General features: G+C 26.4%; 1 protein-coding gene across 1 annotated transcript in view; it reads right to left on the reverse strand.

The window, feature by feature from the left end:
• The window catches only part of LOC112602492 (probable serine/threonine-protein kinase cdc7), a 26,158-nt gene extending 2,374 nt beyond the window's left edge, over window positions 1-23,784 (reverse strand). Inside the window, exons 1-5 of the mRNA XM_025350584.1 lie at window positions 23,201-23,784; window positions 22,114-22,638; window positions 8,031-8,154; window positions 1,317-1,547; window positions 49-1,238 (exon numbers count right to left, since the gene is read on the reverse strand). Coding sequence (XP_025206369.1) covers window positions 49-1,238; window positions 1,317-1,547; window positions 8,031-8,154; window positions 22,114-22,463 — 1,895 coding nt within the window. The 5' untranslated portion in view covers window positions 22,464-22,638; window positions 23,201-23,784. The remainder of the gene's footprint in view (window positions 1-48; window positions 1,239-1,316; window positions 1,548-8,030; window positions 8,155-22,113; window positions 22,639-23,200) is intronic.
• Between the last annotated feature and the right edge of the window lie 1,937 nt (window positions 23,785-25,721).

Here is a 25,721-nt window from a genome sequence, read left to right on the forward strand (position 1 = left end):
TGTTGTATTTGTTGTTGTTGTATTTGTTGTTGTTGTATTTGTTGTTGCTGTATTTGTTGTTGCTGTATTTGTTGTTGTTGTATTTGTTGTTGCTGTATTTGTTGTTGAATAACTTGATGTTGTTGTATTTGTTGTTGCTGTACTTGTTGATGTGATGATTGTTGATGTTTATTAAGCTGCCAAGGAGGTGTTGACCTATGTTGAGGCCTTAATGGATTTGTAATTGATTGTTGTATATTTTGTGTATTTAATTGTTGTACTTGTTTAACCTGTGGAGTTTGTGGTCTTATCTGTGAAACCTCAACAGGACTTTGGTTATTAATTGCAGTACAAACATTATTTTTTAAATTACAATCTATGTGCTGATGAGATTGTGGTTCATATTCATATTCTGATGGATATTCTTGTGTTGAATTGTTTCTATTGTTTGTATAAGATTCTGTATAATTATTTTGATCTTGATACATTTCTGGATAATATTCATGACTTGTAGATTCATTCTGTCGTAAAGGCTGTGACTGTGGTTGCTGTTGATATGAGTTAATTTGGTTACCATAAGTAGGATTTTGATCACCTGAATTACAATAGTGTCCACAATGATTAGAACAATTGAAGCGACAATTCCCTTGAGTTCTTAGACTATCATAGTTGTTATATTGCATATGTTCTGGTTGGTACATACTATGAGTATTTTTTTGATAATATTCTTGTGATGTCATATCATTTTGGTATTGTTGGTGATGTGGCTGACATGAAGAGTCCGGTTGTAACATAGTTGTTTCATGAGATCTACATTGAGAGGAGTTATACCTATAACCATTTCGATATGATTGTTCATATCCTAAGTCTTGTTGGTATGAATGATTTGGGTAGTGAGGAACTCTTGGATTTCCCAAACCCATAGATTGGGATTGAGTATTTGGTATCATTGTTCCTTGAGGATTAGGCATTACTGTTTCTTGAGAATTGGGCATCACAGGTCCTTGAAGATTTGACATCATTGCACTTTGAGAGTTAGGCATAATTGGTCCTTGGGAATTTGACATCACAGATGAACTTTGGTTTAGTATTGGCGGTGTTTGAGAATTTGGTACCATATGCTGCATACCTTGAGGCATTATTTCTGGTCCTTGAGTGTTTAACATAGGTTGAGGGGATTGAGGATTTGACATTGCAGATGTTCCATGGGATGAAAACCTTATTTGACTAGGAATAGCAGATTGATTTGGCCATTGCATCTGTAAAAATACAAATTTAATATTATTAACATATTTAAAAAAAAAACATAATATAAATAATTATTAATAAACTCTTACTTGATGAGAATTTGAAACTTGAGAAAAGTTTTCTTTTCCAGATTTTTCACATTCATAAGGTGGAAATGAATATTGTTGTTGAACACCAGAAAATTTTCGTTTCCTTCGATTTTCTGCCATTTCTAAGGAATATTTGCTAAATCTATTTTCGGAATTGTTAAACATCATTTTCCTTTTGTGATTGCAAAGATTAGTCATAGTATTGAGGCCAGACGTAGGTTTCGTCATTACCTATAATTAAAACGTATATAATATTATAGGTATATAATGTTTTATACATAGACGTTAAGTTTAAATATGATGATGTTTGATACATGTAAATAATTGGATAAGAGATTTATACAAGTATTTAATAACATTAAAAATAAATATGTGGGAGTGTCACCTTGGATAATTTTTTGGAGGATAGTAGACTTGTCAAGGACAAGCTTTGTGAATGGTTAATGGCTACGCCTTGATAATAATTATGACACTTCGTAAATGAAAAAAAATCAAGGTCAAATATCAAATAAATCATTTTATGCATATGTATAAACAAATATAGAGATCGTGAGAATCGTTAAATATTTTATGACGTCTTTTACATTCCTAGTGTCAAAATATAATTGATAATAATAATTATAAATGAACTAAAAACTATTGCAAGGTATTTTCTGAAAAAATTTTTTAATTATTAGGTAAATATTTTAAATGTTTATAATATATTATTCTTATTATTACCTACCTAATAAGTAAAGAAAAATAATGTAACGTTAAAAATAACAACTAAAATCTATAAATAAAAACTTATGTGGTTGAATATAACCACTTACCTAGACAACAGGTTAAAAATATCGATAAGTCCGCATATAAAATAATTAAATAATAATATAAGAATAGAAATGTGTTACAATATTATTCATAAATTACACATGAACAGTGAATGTATTTGCTAAATCAATATTAATGAAAGTGTTATGCGTCATACTTGTAGAATTAATTTAATGTAGGTACAAGTACATTAGGTATTATCAATTATTTGATATTACTTAGTTAAAAGATATTTATTATTTTATAAACATGATGATTTAAGATCAAAAATTATTTTTTTTCGATTACATTTAAAAAGAATTTATTAAATATAAGTCAAATTGTATGACAACAATTTAAATACTTAAATGTTTAGCTGGCGCTCGTTTGCAAATTATTAATAGCATGTTTAATACAGTGTATATTTTTATCGTGCCAACGCTTTGGACGAATTCCAAAAAATATCATCAAACCTGCAGAATTTGGTTTGCTTCACTTTGTCCAAACCCAAAATGAACAACATCATTAGAAGATAATTATCATTCAAAAAACACCTACATAATATGTAGAAGAAAACAATCAGAACCTAATAGTTTCGGTCTGTCAGTCACAACATCTTAGTAATTCGATTGTTGTTTTAAAAAAATCGTTTCCCGTTAAAGCTAACTATTCAAAAGAAAAATAACATAACCTTCATGGTACTTGATCACAATATATTGTAGGTTTTAATTGTTTATTAAAATTATTAGCATTTTTAAATTATTAATTAAATAATACTGAGCAACCATTGTCATCTTTCAACAGATTTTGTATTATTTATTTTTTTAAAGAGGCTAGTGAGTCTCAAGTTATTTAGTAAGTCTAAAAGAGAATTACTTGTTAACCAATACATTCACAATTTACAATGTTATAAAAAATATAGATAGAATTTTAATTATGATTATGTTGATTTAATAATAGTTTTATTTTAAACAAAAATGGGACTAACGTGTTTATATGTTGGACTTAATAAAATGTAATTAAAAAAAAAAAAAACATTTTTAGTATTGGGGAGATAATATTAATGTCTTTTTTTTTAGTGGAGTAAAACTTTTATGAAATCAATATTGATGAGTACCATAAAATTATGTATAATTATGAAACGGTCGAGTATATTTTGTCACGAATCGTTTTTAAGTAAATTTAAAATTAAAAAGTTTAAGGGTTCACTATTTTCTTAGTGATATAAAATTGTAATACAAAAAAATATACTTTCTAGTCCTACTACAATTTTATATCAAATAAATTATAATTATAAAATGTGAAAAGTGTGTAATAAAAATGATATTTCAACAATGTATATTGAAATATAATAAATATTAATAGTATGGTATCTGCAATAAGTTATCAATAGCAAATTTATTCAAGAAACATTTCAATTGTTAATCAAACTCAATGTTTACTTTTCCATTATTGTATTAAAATGATAAACGCATACGTCATATAATGAATATTTTATTTTAAATACTTTATATTTTATTTATAAAATGTACAAACAAAATAGACAAATATTTGGGAGAGCTTTGGAACATTATTGTCGGTACGAATAATATAATAAAAAAATCATACAATATTATAAAAAGAACTTAATAACTAACGTCAGGTAAAACGGGTTTCTTAGAACTTAGTATAAACCGGTTTTCTTGACGTCTAGTAGTAAATGATGATTACATATTTTGTATGAATTTGTTTATTTATTTTTATTTTGGCACACAGTTTACTAAAATTTCAATTTAATATAACTGTTAGAAAGTTATAAAGATAATAATATTATTTATTTATTCACTAGGATTTAGAAATCTTAGGGAGTTAATAATCTTTTCAAAATGTAATCATATTTTTTATCATTGATTGTTTTTGTAATATTAGATAAAGCTATTAATACTCTTTTACACCTTAACAAGTATGTAAAATTGATATTTATATATCATTGAAGGCGTGTTAAAAATTAAAATACTGACGAGTGATGATTAACAAGTATAAACACAAATAATAGTGTAAAACGAACATAGAAAGTTGATAAATGAAAAAACAATCAAATGTAAAAATGTTCCCAGATTTTCTAAACGTAGGTATAACGTTCAAGTGGTGTCATAATTGTCATATTTTTGGCTCATAAATGATAATTTTTAGATATAACAAATGAATAACAAGCATGTAGTTTGTTACATTACAAAACCATCAGGCGAAACTAATCATTTAGTACGGTGTTTAATATTACAACTAATCAAAATAACCGCATGTATATATTAAATCCAATATAAATTTATTTCCAAATTTTATACAATAATAATATACTCGTACATAATAAACATTTTACATAATGAAATCGTGATACTTTATAGTTTATACCACAATACTGTGGTAGTTATTTGTTATTATAGACTATAGTTATTAATTTATATTACTATAAAAATTTATTATGCAAAAATTTAATCCCATAGTTGTAAATGTTGTAATAAATACGTATACCATTATTTATTATTTTTGAGTCAATAGAATTTAATTTATATTATGCATGATAAATATTTGGCATCGATTCGTCATTTTTATTAACTAAATGTTATAATTTATACTTGCACATTATTTTTAAAACTATGTTATTATAACTTAAATTAGTAAACATCTAATATAAAAAATTGACCTTGAATATTTTTACTTGTTTTATATCTTGAATAAATTATAGAAATTAAAATAATACAAATATTGAAATGTTTAAATTTAAATACAAATCGTAAATCACTTGAACAGTTTTGTACAATTGTTACTATATATATATTATTCAAATTAAATAATAATCAAGTTTTCTGCTCTTTTATGTTTAGAAGGTCTTAAAGAAATCAGTAACATACTTTTAAAAAAAAATATTTAAATAAAGTAGTTTAAAATATTAAAAAAAAAAAAAAAAAAAACATAAATATATCATCGATCACAAACTCATGATCCACTTGTTATACACAATACATCCATCATAATATATTGTATTATTTATTGCATACGTCAATAATTAATAAGTTACCTAAATATTAAATCTAAAGTTTGTAAACGTATTAACTTACATCGATTAAAAAGTCATTAGTAATAACTTATTAATAACCGGGAATCATTGAGGTGTGCTCAAAAGTTTGATAACACGTTACCTATTAGTTAAATATATTATATTTACATATCTACGGTGATAAAGTATGTAGGTATCTTTATTGAGAGGATACATAGGTTGTCATACCGACAATAATAATTAGTATAACGTAAAATTATATTTAAAATAAAATAATGTATTTATAACAAAAATAGTAGGGAACCATGTTCTAAACACATTTTTAAATATTAGAAATTAAAAGTTATGAGATATTGTAAATTATAATGAATTAGTTATTCTACATTCAAAAAAATACCAAACTACTAAATATTCAAACCTAATTATAGATAAGTGTATTAAAAAAAAAAAAATTAATCTATTCGTCACAGCATATAAGTTAACTATTTTTAATAAAAAAATAAAAAACATCATAAAATACATAATAATATAACGGTTGGAAATGTAAACGTGATAACTGGTAACTAAAATAAAATAATTATTATGCATGTAAAAATAATAACAAGCGCATTGTCTGTGCCCACGATTATGCCCTCTAAATTACGACGTTAGTTTAGGAACCAGCACCTCACACCTGGTAACACTTATATATTATACTATAGCTGACACCTGCCATCTAACTGCTGCCATATGACGTGTTAACGTATATGCAAAGGCGCGTATATAAAATCATATGTGCGTGTGCATATTACTATACTAACTTTCCCGTTAAATAATATAAAATTAAGATATTAAATGTTTTATAAATTCTTTAATATGTTGAAGGTTAAACATAAAAGTTAACTTAACTAATGACTAAAATACAAAAGAAAAGAAAATTAATCTAAATGAAGTTTCTAATTCACCATCATAATAAAACTAATGAATTACTCATCTCTTTTATTATTATTTTGTAAACACAAAAATGCTATAATAAAAAAACCATAGTAATGGCTTTAAGCATAGTTTTAGTATCGTTAATATAGTTAATACCTTTTTGTTATGTATAGAACCGAACAATATAGGAAAACTGATTTCAAAGTGTTTCCCCCTATAATTCCAATAATATATAAACACACTACTAAATGATAGTAATATTTGCTGAAGTTATTAATTTTCAAGACTGTTTGGTTTTGATAATTTAGAGATTAAAAACAAAAGTAAATCACAAATAATATATACAAAATACTTTGAAATGAACAATAATTTAAAATATATTATACATCTAAAAGTAGTTACCTATATTATATAATATACAAAAACAACATAAGGGTTTTTGAAACTAAATTTTCTAAGTAAAATTTTGTTTAGTGAGTATGTAAATTCTTTATAATAACACTAATCATAAGATATTACAACTGTTCAAAATTATCGAATTTATGAGTCGATTTTGATATGTAACTGTTTGTTTTTAAGTTCAATGATACAAAGATAATACCTAAAATAACAATTAATTATTATTTGTTATGTCAATAATGATTACTCTAGTCCGAATGAGGATTGATAAAAGTTGCCTTGATGAGATTGGATGGTGTAGAATGTGTAGAGAAAACAATAGAACTATTTAACATATTATGTGGTTAACATAATGGAATTGTATAGATACTATAGAAGAAATAGAAATACTACAATATAATGTTTTATCGCAAATGCGCAGAAAAGTTTTTTCTAGTAATAAATGTGCATTGAAAACATCAATACTGCACCGGCTGTACTACTTTACCACTCAACCCCGACCAGCTATAAAATGCTCATTTATACAAAGCACTAAAACACAAAACAAAATCCTGATTGACTTATTCGGCCTTTTGCGTATATGTTTAATGGATTCAAATTGTTTTTATACATTATAGTTGCACAAATGTTGAGTATCACAAAAATTCGCTTTATTCCAATATAATTATGACATTACGAATTATTAAAAATGAGATACATTAAATATATGTACCATGTCTCATAATGTATTTTTATTTAATTTTAGATATCATTAACATAGTATATTATACACATATATATTTTCAGATTTTTATAGTAATAAATTAAATTAAGAAATCATTTCCTTTTAACTATAAATCGTAGTAATTGTTTAAAATAAATAAACAGCTTTAATAATTACTATTGTTTTTGATTATTAGGTACATTTTAAAATTAAAAGCATTGAATTAATATATGTATATATTTAAATATAATTTTTTATAGTTAATAATATTTAACCAAAAAAATAAATATATATAATAAAAAATAAGCTATAAACAATTTTAGTTCACCCCTTTCTTTAGATGCCAGAGTATTTACTGAAAATTTACTTGGTTGAATTATGACGTGTTTAAAGAAAAAAGACAAAAAATATTTTGAAGGGAAAAAGGGTCCAAAAACGTATCGTAATTTTTAAACAATCTTAAAAAATGTAACAAATAATGTCAATTAAATAAAAAAACAACACTCCAGTGAGTATATAGAGAGCTTCAGCATTTAAACCTCTTACTCAAGAATCATTTTAAAAATGTCGAAAAAGAAAATAAAGGTTAAAGTTTAGGTATCCCTGGTTTGTGAATAAAAATGTCAAATTTTTTTATCAACAGTTACGAACCCCGGAATAGCAGCTGTTGGAAAAGATGAGAAAGAGAGAGCGAGAAAGAGAGGGAAAGAGAGAGAGATTAACGCTGTAGTAACATCTGCCTGTAGGCTTCTAACATTGCTTATAATAAACTGGTATATAAAAAGGGTGAGCATTATAAAAAATTACGGGTATAAGTGAATAACAATTGTCAAAAACTGTTTTAAATATGTATATGTATATATTTCATTACCTTTGCGTCGAAATTAAAAACGTGTTCACACTGAAAAGGGCATTCAAGTCCACATTTACATGTACCCTGAGTTTGCAAATATATTTTAGCTTGATCCAATGAATTTAGAACTGCGTTGCTAGGACTGTAAAATAAAATAATAAATCGTTATTAATAATAAGTAACATACTGATTACTGAGCAAATTAAGAACTAAATAATGTCATTAAAATAAAAGTACATTAAGAAACATAAGAAATATAAATTAAAAATATATAACATGTTAGTTTTTAAGTAATTGAATAATTAACTTACACAAATTCAATTTTAACTATTGTAAAATATATTAAACTTCATTAAATTGCTTTAATTTTATTAAACTTAACTAAGAAATACCTAATTTATTTAAATTCCATTAGTCATTATCATTAATTCATTCAAACTAAAAATGAAATAAATACATTGGAAATTATTATTCTTTAGAAAACAGAAATTATTGAAATTATTTTGGGGGTGGTACGAAGGTTTTTAGCTAAAAGGAAACACGCACAGTGCTCACCCTCAAGTGTTACGGTTCAAATACCTACGCCCTTCTAAATATATAACAATATTTTATAAGATAAAAAGTTTTTTTAGATTCTTTGTAATAAAATTATTTTAATAGTTTTTAATGATATCAAAAACTTATACAAAAAGGAATAGAAATAGTTAGGTATGATATTTAATTTATGAAATTATAAATTTTATGGTAAGTATTATTTTTATAATAAATTTTAATTCGTATTAACAAAATTAAAATATTTGTTTTTATGTTTTGTAACGTAATTCAATTCTAATAATTACATTTTGATACATGCTGTATGTCGTGTAATATTAGTAATATTGAATATTTTCGATAAATCCTGACAGCTGGTTATAAAACCAGTTACTAAGACCACAAGGCAACTTTAATATAGGAACCATACATTTTAAATTATCGTTAAGACCACAAAACACATGGAATATTTAAGAATTTATGATATCGAAGAGTCCTTGAGATTAAGACCAAACGAAAAATTGTACATCATAAAATTATCTCGTGTTCCATTACATTTAAATTTTTGAAATTATCATATCTAAATAAAAATGAATTACTATTTACTATAAGTACTTTTATATTAAGTGCATAAATATATTTATAATACTGCTATCGAGACATTTTATTTGTTTGGTATTTAGTATTTATCATTAATATTCTTGTTAATTCTTAACAAATAAAACTATACTTATCATTCTTATTTTTAATATTAAGTGAAAAAATCATATATGTTTGAACTTACAAAGATTTTACGCAAAAAAAACTTATAAATATTCAGTAATCTAATAATAATTAGATAATTTTTTTATAATTTTCTGAATTATAATTCGAAAAAAAAAAACAAACCAAAATGGTTTAGTTAGGAACATAAAGAATTTAAGTAATTGCAATGTTTTTATAAATAATCATTATTCATTATTATTAATAATAAAAATAGTATGTAAATATTATTAAACATCAGCAACATAATTTGATTAGCATTTGATAGTGTCTATAATAACACCATAAAATCCGACATATTTATTAAGCCGTTGGAATTATAAGCTACCTACATTTAAATATTAATGAATTGTTTTTTTTTCTCCGAGTATCGCTTCTTTCATTAACATAAGTGGGTCAAAACGAATACCTTAAGAATATTTGAAAACAATGTGGTGGCAATAATGTTGTAATGCTGAGAATTTTCAAAGGAGTGACCGGTTATTTTAAAATTAAAATACAAATGATTACACAGACAATAGAACACGAGATGACGAAAGAAAAACCGCGCCCCAAAAATCATAACAAGCTATTTGTACCTGAAGCTTGGTGTTAAAATTCAAAATTAGTAGCGTTCTTCAATACGCCTACTGTCTGTATGCAAATTGGGCAATCTTGTACACAATAAGATTTATTTTTGAGTTTGATCAACACCAAAGCTGGGAGGTATATCGCAGTGATACGGTTGTTATTGCTTAATAAACTGGTTTCAGTAGTATTGCATCATATCAGTCATCTAAATTTCTTCCTATATCCGAATTCAATACAACTATAACTACAAAATGCAATGAAATCTTTCCACAGCAAAGAAATTGAATGCAAATTATCATGCCCTAGAATTATGGCGTAATTGAATTTACCACATACTTATTCAAATTGTATACAATACAATATTATATGTATGATTTAAAAATTAGTAATACAATGTGATTAATTAAACAAAAATTATTCAGCACTAAATAACTTAGCACAATGACAGAGATTTATTAAACTATTTTCAAGTTTCAATTTAATTAGAAACTAACAAAAAAATTAACTGATATTTTTTTTCAATAAACAATACGTTTTAGCATTGCAAATTACAATAACACATTTTTTAAACTCAGAACTCTAATTTAGATAAAAAATTGAATACATTTATTTAAATGTATTATCAAGGTATTATGTTTACCTACAATAAAAAAACATATAAATATGATAATAACAATGATAACTTGTTAGTTTAATATACACACATATCTTTATACATACATCTGTAATACGTATAAAATTATTTAAATATGGTATTAATTATAGTTATTATGATAATATAGTTCAATAAACATATAAATACCTATATTATATTGAAATATTTGATTTGTTAACACTAAGTTATAATATTGAGATGGTTTAATTTGTTGTCCGACCGGTATTTATAGAAACAAGAAACAAATCGCTGTGAAAAGGTCAAAATCGTGACCGATCACAAGATCTTATCCAATAATACATTTTATTTGACACTATAGCATTTTTAAATACTTATCTCGTATTAACACACTTCCCATCAGTAAAATAATCTATTTTGTTTTATGAACGATATATTAAGAAAAGTGGCGTCCTAAAAAGTAAGAGTTGGTCGAATCAAAACAAAAATTTGTCAGTTAAACTTATTTAATTTTCAAATAAATTATCTAAAGAGAAAATAAGGGGAAAGAATTTGTATAATAAAGTTTTTTGATACATTTTTGTACATCAAAACCTATACTTTTAAAGTGTCGAAAAATCGTTTAAGATGTATTATCTGCAAGCGTTACTCCATCTTATAAACATACGATATACCAAATTTATAATTAACAGTTCCAATTTTGTGTAGTAGCCTTAATTACTGAATGAAAGAATGAATTGACCTATTACTAAACTTAAAGGTAAGGAAAATACCTATGTTTTTATGCGAGTATTTTATGATATTTTAATATTTAAGGAAGTTATAAAAATGTTACATTTTGAATATTATCATAACTCACTTACATATAAAAAAAATCCTAGGTGAAACACACGTATTATGTTCTTACCTTTAAGTTTAATACAAATTCATTATATCATTAAATATTATTACTTAGTACTTAAACTTACTACATTAAACTAGAATCGCTTAACATGAATTTGTTATGTTGTACATTTGGAGACATATATATTAACGGGTGTGGCGTCTTCTAAAGAAATCCATCAATAAACACTCACCGTCTTTACAAACTCGATTTAAGATAATTTTAAAACATTTTATACTGTTTTAATAATTCATTAAATATGATTCATAAAAATGTTTCTTTATGTAATCACATTTTAATGTATCAACGATACAACATTATTATGTTAACAATATTATTATTTATTATTAATCATTATATCTGAATCACTTCAGTAATTAAAAATAATAATGTTTAACGAATTTTTTACATATCCAGTATTCAAAAAACAAATACCCTAATAATTTTAAATATTAAAAGTAATGGAATAACTTTGTCTACATATTTTGTTCGTTATTTAAGAAGGTAAAAAAGATCTGACGAATTGGTGAAGGTATATTTATAGAGAAATTGATGGACAGCGGTCGTGATACTATAGTTATCTGTGCCAATTAAAAGAGGTCCGGTCGTCACGACAGTCACAGTCGTGAAACTGACGAACGGCACGACTTGCTAAACGATTTTATTACTTTAGAGAATAGAAGTACTATATGTTACTTAGAGGTAAATCTTAAGTGGGCGGATAAGAATGTTTACAAGCCTGTTGTGTTAATAATAGAGAATGATGTTTTAACTTGGTCGAGAACGAATATAATTGTAAGGCAAAAGATAAATTAAATGTATAGTATACTGTATACTTAATAATAAACAAAGTAATTTTAGACATAGTAAAATAAGAGTTTATTATTTCAATATGAAGATTTGCAATAAAATTCATATTTATATTTAAATATCAATAAAAACCATGATTTTTAAATATTCATGAAAACATTAAATTTAATTTTGTCAAAATAATACTCGATGTTAATTTACTAACAACTAATAATAATAGCAGTAAGTTATTAGTTTATAAACTTTAAATAAACTAATTGAAATATTGGAAAAAATAAGATAAGTATATATTTCATATAATAAAATGAGTCCAAAATCTAAGTATCCAATTAAGTTCATAAAATATTTAATACAAGATCAATGTTACGATTTCCCCATCACAAATATAACGGGTAAAGAAAAATGTATTGTATACAAAGCAATTAGGCCAAAAGCCTAGTCATAGTTTAACAATGTACCATATTTCACCACACGGTGAAGGGTTCAATGAACTATATTTACAGTAGAGTACATTTCATTATTTCGCTAAGTGAAAGTATGTTGGTACATTTAAACAACTAAAAAGAAAAATGTCACAAGACACGAATTTTAAATACCTAAGCATTTAATAAAAATAGATAAGCAATATTGAATATTTTAAATATTTATTATTCATAGATGAATATTAAACTAAATAATAATACTCATTACTTGAGTGAGATACTAAATAATATTTAACATTGTTCATATTTTTCAATACTTATCTCAAGCATAAAGCAAATAATTAATTTCTCAATTTGTAATAAAATTATCATTATTAGAAAAAATAATAATAATTCTTTGTTTGTATTTGTTTATTCTCCACATTTCTCATTTCTCATAAATTATTAATAACTACAAAGTATTTTAAATTAAAAAAATTTTGATTTATTATTAAAGAAATTATTCATTAAAAATTATATACACTAATAATGTGTAAAATAACGAAAACATTTGAAGCACACGATTTCATTAAAACTATACAGGCGAATGCATATCACTAAAATCAGTATTTTAAAAAAAAAAGTTATTGTACATATACTTCTCTATTCTCACGCAAGGTTCATTAGATGACCTCACTCACCATATTCGGTCGATTATGATTATGATGGCGTAGAGTTGATAAAAAAATATTACAATACATCAGGTACTAGGAGTCACGCGACACGGCCTTATTCATCTTATAAATCAAATTCGTATTTGTATTTTGGGGGTCGTCTACATGAATTGGTCTAATAAGAATACTAATAAGTTAATAGATCAATAATATTAATATTATATAAAACTATCTTACGGTTCTACAATATTTTAAAATTGAAATATTATTATAATTATCAATTAGTAATTTTGAAATAAACACAATAAATATACAATTTTATTTTATAACAAGTATTGAATGAAATATGAATAATATAAATCAATTATTAGTACTTAAAGTATGAAGTTAATTTTTATTTTTAGTGCTGGTATTTTATATAGCTCAACGGAAGCTTTTTTATAATAATTAATTTAATTTTTTTTTTTTTTTTTTGTATCAATAAAGGAAATTACAAAGTGAAAAGTGTATAGATAATTTACATAAACTCATTAAATTATACTCTATAATCTATAACACATATTGATGTCCCAACAATAACACGATTTTTTTATTTAAGGGAAATAAAAAATTGATCACGACGTGACGTAGGGACACAATAACAACATAGTACATTAAATCCCAATAATAAAATATTTTCACTATATTTCACATTAAGCAAAATTTATTATCATTTATAGATTGTTTAAAAGTAAATCAACTTTTTCATAAATGGTTAACAATGTTAACCCATTAAAAGTTAAGGTGATTCTAAAATTTGATCTTAAATTAAGAAAAATAATGAATCATAATAGTAAATTTACTTCTTATTACATGAAAAGGATTTACCAGGAATCAATGGAAACACTGGTATGATGCATATTTTAAATAATATTGGTAAATATTGATTGTCTATATACATTTTAAGCATTTATGGCTGTTTTTAAAAAATGTACGATTCTTTCAATTTTGCATATCAGATTCTTAGTTCAAAATTTTAAATATTACAACAGTTTGAAAAATTAAGACGATGTAAATAGATACGAATTTTCCAAATTGTCGATACTCAATAAAAAAACATAGTAAAAGACATTAAATAAAAAATTAACATGTGAAAATGACACGTGCATTTTATTAAGCGCAATAAAGGTATGATTGAAATTATTACGGAAAACTGAAAAAAACATTATTAAATATAATTTATAAAACTAGATTAATCAATACTTAAAATTAAATGTATTTTACAAGTATGTTATGTTTCTATTTATTTTTAAATATTTAAAAATACAGGTATAATTATATTATAAATAATTTCAATTCAGAGTACTAAGTAGATTTCAAATTTTCAAATAAATCGTAGTCCTGTATGATAAAACATGTAATTTATACGAGAATGATCGTAAAAATGTTTTAAACATATTATCCTTTTCATCAAAACAAGGTTAAATTTAAACATTCACCGTATTTGTATTAGCTTAAATCATTTTTTAATTTATCATTGTCAAACTTTCAGCGATTAAAGAAAAAGACGTAATAAGACATAATATCTATATTATATATTATATTACCTATTTATTTTATTTGCGAATATAAAAAATGGTCGACGCGTGCGCAACGTTTAGTTTACCTTTATACTAATTATATACCATTTTTACAGTGCTACACTTTGTTCATGTTATAATTAGTTATTTAACTATTATTTATACTAACGTAAATAATATTATAATACATAATACCATGACGAAAACATTTTGATTTGACACGAACGCAAACGCGACATTATATTTATACCTACTTAGTAGGTACCTATAGTATATGAACGAAAAGTAAAAAAAAAAACATTTATCCGTTGCATTTCGTGTTCAAACAGCTTGCACTCGTTTTTTTTTTTCTTTCTTTTTTCCCGCCCCTCTATACACACACACACACATGTATAATGCGCGGACCGGTTTATAGAAACGCATTCTTCTTTTTCTCCTCTCACAGCGGCGGCGGCGATGATCGGAAAAGAAAATATACCGTGAACTGTGGTGGCAGACGACGGCGGCGGCGATAATATTGCACTGCCCACCGAGCAATTGCACAATTCGAGCGAGCCGCAAACCGGTTTCACGCGTCTCTCGTACTCGCGCTCTACGGCCGCCGCCGGCGGACCTGTCAAAAGTGCATCGATACGTGTACGGTGTACACTAGTTCTTGCCATTTACGGGACGCGACCAGACGGATCGTCGGATACATCTTGTAGATACGTTGCGCATCGGAAAGGGAAAAAATAACAACTAAAATAAACACGAAAAGACGAAATTGATCGGTCGTTTGGAAACGACGGAAATTAATTTGTGTAAGTCGCGAGGTATTGGACCAGGCGAAGAGAAGTAGAGAAGGGCGTTTTGCTATGCAGCTCGCGCGCGTGTGTGTACGCCGTACATTACTCCGGAAACGGCTCTTCAAAAGGCTAAACATCAATAAAGCGCATTAGGTGACGACGACGGGTATACATGGGATTTATCCGGGTAAAAAGTCGTCAGGGGGTGGTAAAGGGGTTCCCGGGCGGATGAGAAGCCCTCTCTATTGGATCAAATGTCGTAACATTACATAACCCGAAAGAAAACTAGAGCTACGGGTGTGGGGACGACGGTCGCGCGCGACTGTGTGTGTTCTTCCAAGGGGGTAAATCAATAAGACGGACCCGGAGGCGGCGATCACACCGGGCGGAACCATCAGCCGCCTGTTATAGTTATAAATGGTATAAGTGAAGTTTATGGATGATAAATCCCTGCGCGCCTCCACCAAATCGCGTATCAAAATATCTTAAATAACACTATTGACTCCGTCGCCGTCAACAACAACGACGCGATTAAGTAGATATAAAAATAAACGTATACAGAGCGGTAGGAAATAATTCCTTTGAAATTACTAAACCAACCACAACTGCGTACAAATTAAATTACATTTAAGTAAATTTATGTCTAATAATTAATAGACCATTAAATAATTACTTAATTGACAATAATCATTAACATAAAAATATAAAATTGTTGATTGTTTATAGTTGTGATTAATGTATGCCTGAAAAGAGAATGAAAAGGTTTTCAATTATTTTATTCATTGTCGCAATTATTTGACTATAAGCTTTATAATAAAACAGAATTTTGAATTACTCTAATAAAAATGTCCATTAAAAGTTTAAATAGTAAGTTAAGCAAGGTTTAATATTTCATGTCTCTACGTTAAAAGGGGGGTCTAATGTTGCAAACGGTCGATTAACTGTATCACGACCAAATTAAACCGTCACACAACCCGCGCACTTCTAAATCCGAAATTAACGCAGTTTGAGAAATAAAGCGGCAGTAAACCATCCATCAAATACACCCTCTTGTCTTTTCTACCAGCTTCTAACCTGAAAATCTCGTATTTTATATACAAGGATTTATAGGCACCTATCGTCTCACTCGGCTTACGTTCCTATAAATCGCAAGTATTTATTTTTGACTTACGTAAGTATGAAGACGTTTAAAAAAAAAGGTAAAAATAATATGTTTAAAATATTTAACTTGACATAAAATAAAACATGAAGTAAGAAATTAAAATCTAACGTATTGTTTTATAAATATTTCCATATTGATAGATTAGAAAATAAAATACTAATTAACATGTTAAAAGCTTTGTTTATTACAAGACCAGTCATCAATAATTCTTACACAGTACTACACACGTTTACAGTAGACTTTCCTTCTAATACAAAGAAATGTATTTCCAATGAGCCATTCGTTAAAACGTTTTATGTACAAATTAAATCATTTTGGGAAACCCTGAAACGGTAGTAAATCGTTTAAAAGCTGCCGAAGCGTCCCTGGGGTGGGTGGGATGCCTTTAATATACTGTGACGTCACTCATGGAGGCTTTCCGCCACAGCCGACAGTTAATTGCCTTGGTTAGTCGGTAATCAATACAGTCCTGAAGGAGCTACCTGGCGGCAGCGGCCCTTAACTCGATAAAAAAAGACGACAAATCGTAAGAATAGCCCTTTTTGTTGCAACAACAAACACCAGCTAAGACGCGCTCAGATTTAATTAGTCACTTAGAAACAAATCAGCTTTCTACTACAAAAATAATCATTTCTCTTTCTTTTTTTTTTTACGAATTTCTAATTTTAACTTATAATTATTATCTTTAATTTATCGAGAGATAAATGCTGTCGATTTCTAGTTACGTTAAAAGGCGCGTTCATATAGAAAATATATATGAACTAGATAATTTCAACAGTCAAAAACACTTTACAGAAAAACATATCATATACATAGTATAATTGTCGGATTTTGATATTTTTTTTCTTTTATAATTATTTAATATAAAAGGAAAACTTTATTTTAAGAAGTATTATAGATTTTGATTTTAAAATTACCAATAAAAAACAGAAGCAAAATACGCAAAAATATGTTATCATTTAGACAGTTATTAAAACTTCTAAAAATAGATTTTTTAATCGGATTGAATACGTATAAAGTTTTAAATTTTCAAATAAAATTCACGAAGCGTAAGAGTTTATCATGTGGTAATTAAATAAAAAGTTCATACACCTTCAATGTAATTTTAAATAAACAACGTTAGAAATATCACAAGTGCGCATTCGTCAAAACATATACTTATATTTTTAGTTATTTATTTGAAACTGCTTATATTTAGTTAGGTAATAGATACATAAGACACTAAACTTATAACCTAACCAAGGATCAATTTATTGGAATTAGTATAAGATTGTTGATATTATTAGATTACTAGTTTTACGATCTAGATTCTAAACATTTACGATTTGCCTCTGAGCAAAATACATTGTTTATGTTCAATCGTAATATTATTTAAATATTTAGTCTATAAAATACAAGGCAAAAAATTATAAAAATTTGATTTATTAAATTATTGAGATATTATGATTATTAACAAACTTTTTTTTAATGGCTTAGCCTTAGTTTGAGGTGGAGCAACATTTTTTTTATTTGTCAAAAAGCTAAAAAATGCATAACTAAGTACTATTGTAAGTCATTATTATAGTAATTTAAATAAGTGTGTAAGATTTTATTTTTTATCAAGAAGTTAACAGTGTGTCTTCGTTTAGAATTGATTTTCGTCTAAAAATATTTAATACACCACATTAACTAGATCGATGTTAAAGTTATGCCTGTTTTTTGAAATCCCTCAATTGACCTTGTTGATTTCTTCGAAGATGTTTAAAGATTTAAGGTTTAATTGCGTTTAAGAGAAAACTACATGTTAACTTCTATGCGTCAGTAACTATTTCTTTATTGTTATTCTGAGCTAGCCTAACTTAGATTCTCTTGATTCTTAGATGCAAATATATGGGTATTTATTTACTTGAAATATACTATACAGTAGAGCAAGTTGCCAGGATTTATAACAATTATTTTGTCCGGTCCAATAACTAAAGAAGACTTGGAGTTTAATTCAAAGATCTTAAAGATTATCTGATTCTAAATTTTATCAAGATTTATTATTATTTTTAAACTATATTTTAAATTGTAATACTTTGTGCAATAATAAAATGTAATAACCGAATTAAACCAGTTGGCTTTCAAGTTATTTTTAATTTTTTAAGAATCAGAAATGCGAAAGAAACACATAAAAGTATCTTTATCAAATTATTAAAATATACCGTCGATAACTTGATGAAATTAGAACAAAGTATTTTTTAATTATTTAGCATAATTTTAATTTTAATGTTCACTAGTAATTAATGCAAACAACTTAAAATATTATAATTTAAACTATAAAATAAAAATCGTTACGAATAATAATTCTTTATTGACATATAGTTTACTCGCTTAAATTGATTCATCGGATTTTCATTATTATAATTTTTTTAAATATTTACAAGTTCTAAATTATAAAATTAGTGATTTATATCATTTTTGAAAGTTAAGAAATAATAAGAAAAATTAACAAGCAGTTACATTTTAAAGGTAAGCTAAATAATCACAAAGTATCATCCTTTAGAATGTCATACTATATAGTAAGTACACCTTATTTATAATAAGGTTAAGTTAATAATACTCAAGAGGACGTATAATTTTAAGTTGAGGGTATGTAATATCTTAAAATTTAAAAATTTAAATATCGTAATATTTATAAAAAAAATACAAACAATCTTCTTATTTATAATTTTGTTAATAGTACTTAGGAATAAGTAAAAACACATACTATAAGTCATTAATCTATAACAAAATTATATATAGTACGCGATTATTTAAAGAAAGGGACGTTAATACGCCAGCAAAGTAATTAATATTAAATTATACAAAGAAATTGAATAGAGCTTATATTAAAATATGTTAACTGTTGACGTTCTTAAGTATCAAACTGTGTATAACATATCGATGATATGATATGCATAATTAGAAAAACAAAAATAGGTAATCAAAACAAATAAATAAGGAATTATTCACAAAATACAAATAATATTATTTAACTAGTTTTTATGGAACAACTAACAATACATTTTTGATCTATTATTTTATGATAAAACCTTAAGATATTTCTCATATCTCATGTAATACATTATTTAATACGATTAACTTCATTTGAATCAGATTTGAATGAGATACCTTAGACGCATATTTACCCTTTCAGTGGCCAACTAAACTGGTTTATTACAACAAGGTTAGTTAATCACTTCTAACACACATAAAGCTAGAGGATCACTAAAAAAATTAAACCAGTCGTAAACGATTACACTCAATATGGTATTTTTTCTTTCTTAAATAACTTGGAAACATTTTTTTTTTGTTCAGCTAGTAAACATTTTGGTGTACCCGACAACTTCTTCCTTCATTGCTAGTGAGTGGTGACCATGAACATAAATTTCGTATTTCCTTTTTTAGTAGTCTAATGATAATTGAATTAGAATCGGTTGTAGGTAATTATATAAGATAAATTTAGAGGTCGAAATCGTACGGATTAGTGCTAGTGAAGGTTAGATTAAGTACCTACTAGTATTTGGTAATGACATCAAATTACATTTTTCTAATAGATAAATAAATAAAATATAAGTTTGAGTATGAAAAGTATAAAAAATTAAACAAAATATATTTTTATTACTTTTTAAGTTCACAAAAATAACTCAAAAAGTAATTAATAAAATAACTAAGTTTTAAAATTTGAATTTATAAAATATTTGATTTATGTTGTCAAGCCTCAGTTTAGAATAAACCCAAAACATATTAAATTTAATTAATCATATTTTTATTCTAAATTTCGGCATTTTTTAAATTTTTTTTTTTTTTTTGTAACCATTATTTACGAATAAACACTTGTGAAGTACATAGATAAAATAACTTGAAACAAAATGATAATAATTAACGTGTAAAAACAAATTACAATTTCATAAATTGTGTTACATTAATTTAAAATTTAATTAATTTATAAGTATTTTACAATGTACCGAGAAAAAAATGTATGACGGTGACATGAAACACGAATATTATCAATATCATCTGTTCTCTACACTTAACGTCTTTCAAATTTAACAGGGTTGTAAAATGGGTAGCAGTTGCGGTCATGGCGTATTATACTTCTATAGAAGTCATATACACGTCTTTTTGTATACAAGGAATGTCCGGTATAATTTACAATATTAGGGTGTAATTTTAGGGGAAAAAGGTCTTTTAAGCCTGGAAGCCAGGTGATTTGTATTGAAACCTCGTGTTTTCAAAAGAAAAACGCATCTTATACAGTAGTAAATCAAAGACACCCCGTGGTGTAAAATAGTATTTTAGGTCAGAATTTTGCCGACACAGAAGCAGATATTTCCAATAACCTACCAAGAGGATAATAGAGGTTAAAAAGGGGACTTTAAAGAAACGTATTGTGGTATAGCGCCTTCATTTTCAAATCATTGTTTTAACCATTGGAAATCAAGATTTAACGTAATAACTAATGAAAATAGTTTTACTGAAATAATTTTAACATTTAATAAATAGTACGAAAATAGTAAAAATAACTCAATTATTCGACATTAATACAAATTTAACATTTTGAATTATGTTTTAGATAGATAATAAAAAATAAAAAATATGGGTAGTGTCTATTGCATAAGTTCAATGAAAAATGTTTTCCATGCCACTTACAAAACCCATGTTTGTTTACACTAGCAGTTTAACAAGTTACTCTTTAACAAAGTAATACATACATTAGTTTCTTTAAAATGTAAATAGTACTAAAATTAATTTAACATTACTAAATAAAATCAGCACAGTTAAATATCCTATAATTTCAGATTGAAGGAAATCATTATTTACATTTAAAACTGTTATTTTAATCTAAACCGAAACTAGGAGACTAAATATTTTATCAGATTTCAATTTTATAAAAATAAAATTTTTACTATATACCTAATAATATTTTTAGTTGGGATTTAAGAGTTAGATTAATTTGCATATAAAAAAAATTAAGTTAATATTTATCTGCTCTTAATATATCTTTGTATTACAGTAGTCAGTAAGTAAAAAATATTTACCACATACAAAAATTGTTTTGAAGATAAATTACTAACAAAAAATGTGTGTATATACCTATATAGTTCCTTGTCTATTTAATCTAGCAAGTAAAAAAAAAAAATATTTTTTTTTTTTAATTAGAATTTAAATTAAAAATTATTTTAATACTTTTATTTCACTGACCAATCTAAATCAAATACTTTGATCTCAAATATTTTAATATTTATGGGTAAGTTAGGTATTATTTCAATAATTCAAATATATTTAATTTCCATTTTATAAATAATGTTAACTAAGTATTTTTAAATTATATTTAATGTTCAATTTACCTTATATAATTTATAACTCCTTTATTATGAATTCGTCTCCATCCTGCTGGTACAGTAATTGAAGATACAAAAGCTGCTGGGGTTGAAACAATGTTATTTGTCAATGTGACAACTGCAGTTGAATTAGGACAGTGATAATTTTTATCACACTCACTGTTAACAATTTGATTATTATCGGTCGAGTAACAGTAACCTTTCGGCACTTGGTTCATGTTAACGGCAGTCGCCGGTCGAGCGACGACGCCATGACTACAAGATGGATCATTAGACTCGCACCGATATCGGGCGTTTGGGTCTGTGAACAAGGGCCCAGCAGATTGCAGTGGCTGGTCGGTTGACTCGGTCGTCATGCCGTATCAGATGACCGACATAAAGTGTGTAAAGGCAGAGCGAGGCATTTATCAGATTATTCATGGAGGCTTTTCCTTGTCCGAATATGCTACCGCAGCTACCATCACTGCACAGTTGATGTGGTAGAGTATGACCGACGCATGACGGATGTTCCAAACATATCCCTTTGATTTTCTAAAGTAAAAAGATAAAATTAGACTTAGGATACTCATAATTTAAACAAATAACAATATTAAATTTTGATTTTTGTCATTTTATTAAAAATATTAAACATACTATAGTAATTAAAAAATAAACTAGGTAAATGATATAATGCATAATAAGATTTATCTCAAATAAGTTAATAAATAATTAAAATTTTGAAAATTATTGAATAAATTACTATTATAAAGTTTGGTAAAAATATATAGATAAGTAACTTTATATATCATAATAGGTACCTATTGTTAAAAATATTGGACAGTTTAAATGTAACCTTTATGAGGTAAAAAAATCATAAGATATTGCATAAAAATACCTATTGTTAATATAAATACAATGTGTAAAACAATATCAGAACTGACAAAGATGATAAAGAGTAATGTACCTAAACTGTCTTCAAATAATTTGGGAAAAAATAAATAACTCTTTAAAGAAAATTTATGAAATAATATACAAAAGCTAATAAAAAGTATATTCAAATGTATAAATATTTGAGCAAACATTTTCTCCCTCGTAATTTTTAACATTAGCTTACCTGCATGACTTTTGACACTCATCAAAATTTTTGACCAATTGTCGTGGATTTCGTTTAAGTTACAGCTGCCCAAGTACCCATCAGATTTCCAAACGGACTCCACAATAAAGCACGTAACGCATCGTTAGAAATACATAATACGCTTTAAATAAAATTATTACCCGTACGTGTAAGAGGCACTCGTAATATATTCACACGACGATAATAAAAATTTAAACTTAAGGAAATTATCACGATCGTGATAATATAATTTTTATGTTATTAAAATAACATTGCAAGGGATAACAAAACAACATCGTTGGGCGCGTACAAGCCAAGTTTCCGGCACAAGCCACAGACGCACTTTTTAGCGACGAGTAAAAAAAGGCAATACGCTTAAACCGTTGATAAAAAAAAAAAAAAAAACAATATTAACGCTATTTATATATTATAATTAGATTATTTTTATTATTATTAATTTTATCGAGAGGAATAACAACAACCGAAACCCGAATTAAAATTACAGTGACGCCAGTAGAACGCACATACGCACAACGGAGGGGTAAGACTGGCGCTGATGTAGTGTACTTGTGTACACCAGTACTTACGTAGTCGCATTCACGAACGGGTGATGGCTGACGGGTGTGCGCAAGGGCGACCTTCGATGCGGTGCGACTGAACCGCCACTCGCGGCCGTTGTGCGTACTACTTTACGAGGGCGCGTTTCCACCGAGACGCCCGACGCCACGGCCGTCGTTGGAAAATAGATATACAATTATACAAGCATAATTCGTATTTATATTTCTACTATAGTAGTGAAACCTCCCTTCAGAAATAAGAACATCTGCAGATATTGGACTCTGTTTTTCGGGGAAAAACTACGGACCAAACCCTTTGAATAGCGGACAAAATTTCTGCGAAAGAGTGTCCGGTATTTAGATGTTTTACTGTATAATAATTCCTATATTTATCAGATATTATATTAATATATTATTGCATTATAATATTAGGAAATACTAGTAGTTGGTAGATAGGAACAAAAAATATCGAATATATTTATTATTAGGATAATAAACATAATATCGCCGTACTTCGAACGGTTTAATACCTACCGGCTACTATAATATAAAGTCATATATCATATTTAAAATAACAACATTGTTATTATTAATTATTACACATATGTGCGTTAAAACCATTCCTGCGCGGTACCTAGTCGGATATCTGATTTAGTGAACAATGACTACAATGTGTACCTACATTGTAACTAATATTTTTAATATTTTTATGTTATTTTATTCAAACTGAAAATAAATCCTAATATGATCTCCAATGAATTTTTTTTCATTAAAAAATCCAAACGGTATAATATAGCCAGATACCTGTAGGGCGTAGGTATCGTGTGTGGTGATTAGTAGGGCTCGGATTTTGTAGCAAATGCTTCTATTGAGGGGAGTATAATAGAAAGATAATTATTATATTTAAATACATTTTTAATCGTTCTTATTTCAACAAGGTATACTTTTATTCCTATTTGTTGCTTTTTTTCTTAATTTTTATTTTTTTTTCTTGAAAATTTAACTTATTTATAAGTTACAGACTAAAAATACTATATTATTATAGCCAGAAATTATAAAACCGGTGAAAAAACCAATAATAAACGAATGACTGATAAAATAACTATCGTTATTGTGTAATTTTAAAATTATCTGAATTATATCTACGTATTTTTATAGCACATTCTAATACTTTAGTTGACCGATAAATCAGTGAGGTATAGTGTTCTAAATAATTTCTCTATAATCGTTATTAGCATCCAATAGGATGAGTTTTAATGAAAATTACTTGACCAAATATTTTTAAAATTTAATTTTATGTGCAATTTAAATTTGTTTTTTTTTAGAATTAAATTTAATAAATGCTTTTTTGCCTATTTAAAATACTATTCTTAAAATTTGTTTTGCTATAAAATCCGAGCCCTAATGATAAGGTACTGATTAGTGATTAGTCAGTACTGGGTGGCAATAAAACCCACTTATGTCACTTCATTCGTCTACTTCAAATTTAAATCATATAATACATACCTACTTACTACATTACTACATAGACACTAGTTACTTAGGTACTAGTGTACTACTATAACTAATTAAAATCAACTCAATACAATATGTTGTGCTATAAATGGATGGACATAAAACTGATCATTTAAATAAAATTGGTTAATCTACTGCACACAATTTACTGACATAGGTAAACAATAACTGAACACTAAATAAAAATCAGTATTCAGTACTGATAGCAAAAATCAAGACGTCTGGTTTCACTTTTTATAGCTAAGTCTAATTACTCTAGTCTTTAACTTACAATAATTTAAACTTTTGTCTTTTACTATTAAATAATCAATGAATTACTAAGAATTAGATAGGTGATCAATCAGAACTCGTATAGTTTAAATTTTATACATGCTAAACAGTTGCTGAATATGCTCTTAAAGTCTTAAACATATCTATGTTTTTAATATCTTAACTATAAGTGGCCAAAT

Source organism: Melanaphis sacchari, unplaced genomic scaffold (genome assembly GCF_002803265.2).
Source record: "Melanaphis sacchari strain LSU unplaced genomic scaffold, SCAv2.0 Contig8_pilon_pilon, whole genome shotgun sequence".
Taxonomy (NCBI): domain Eukaryota; kingdom Metazoa; phylum Arthropoda; class Insecta; order Hemiptera; family Aphididae; genus Melanaphis; species Melanaphis sacchari.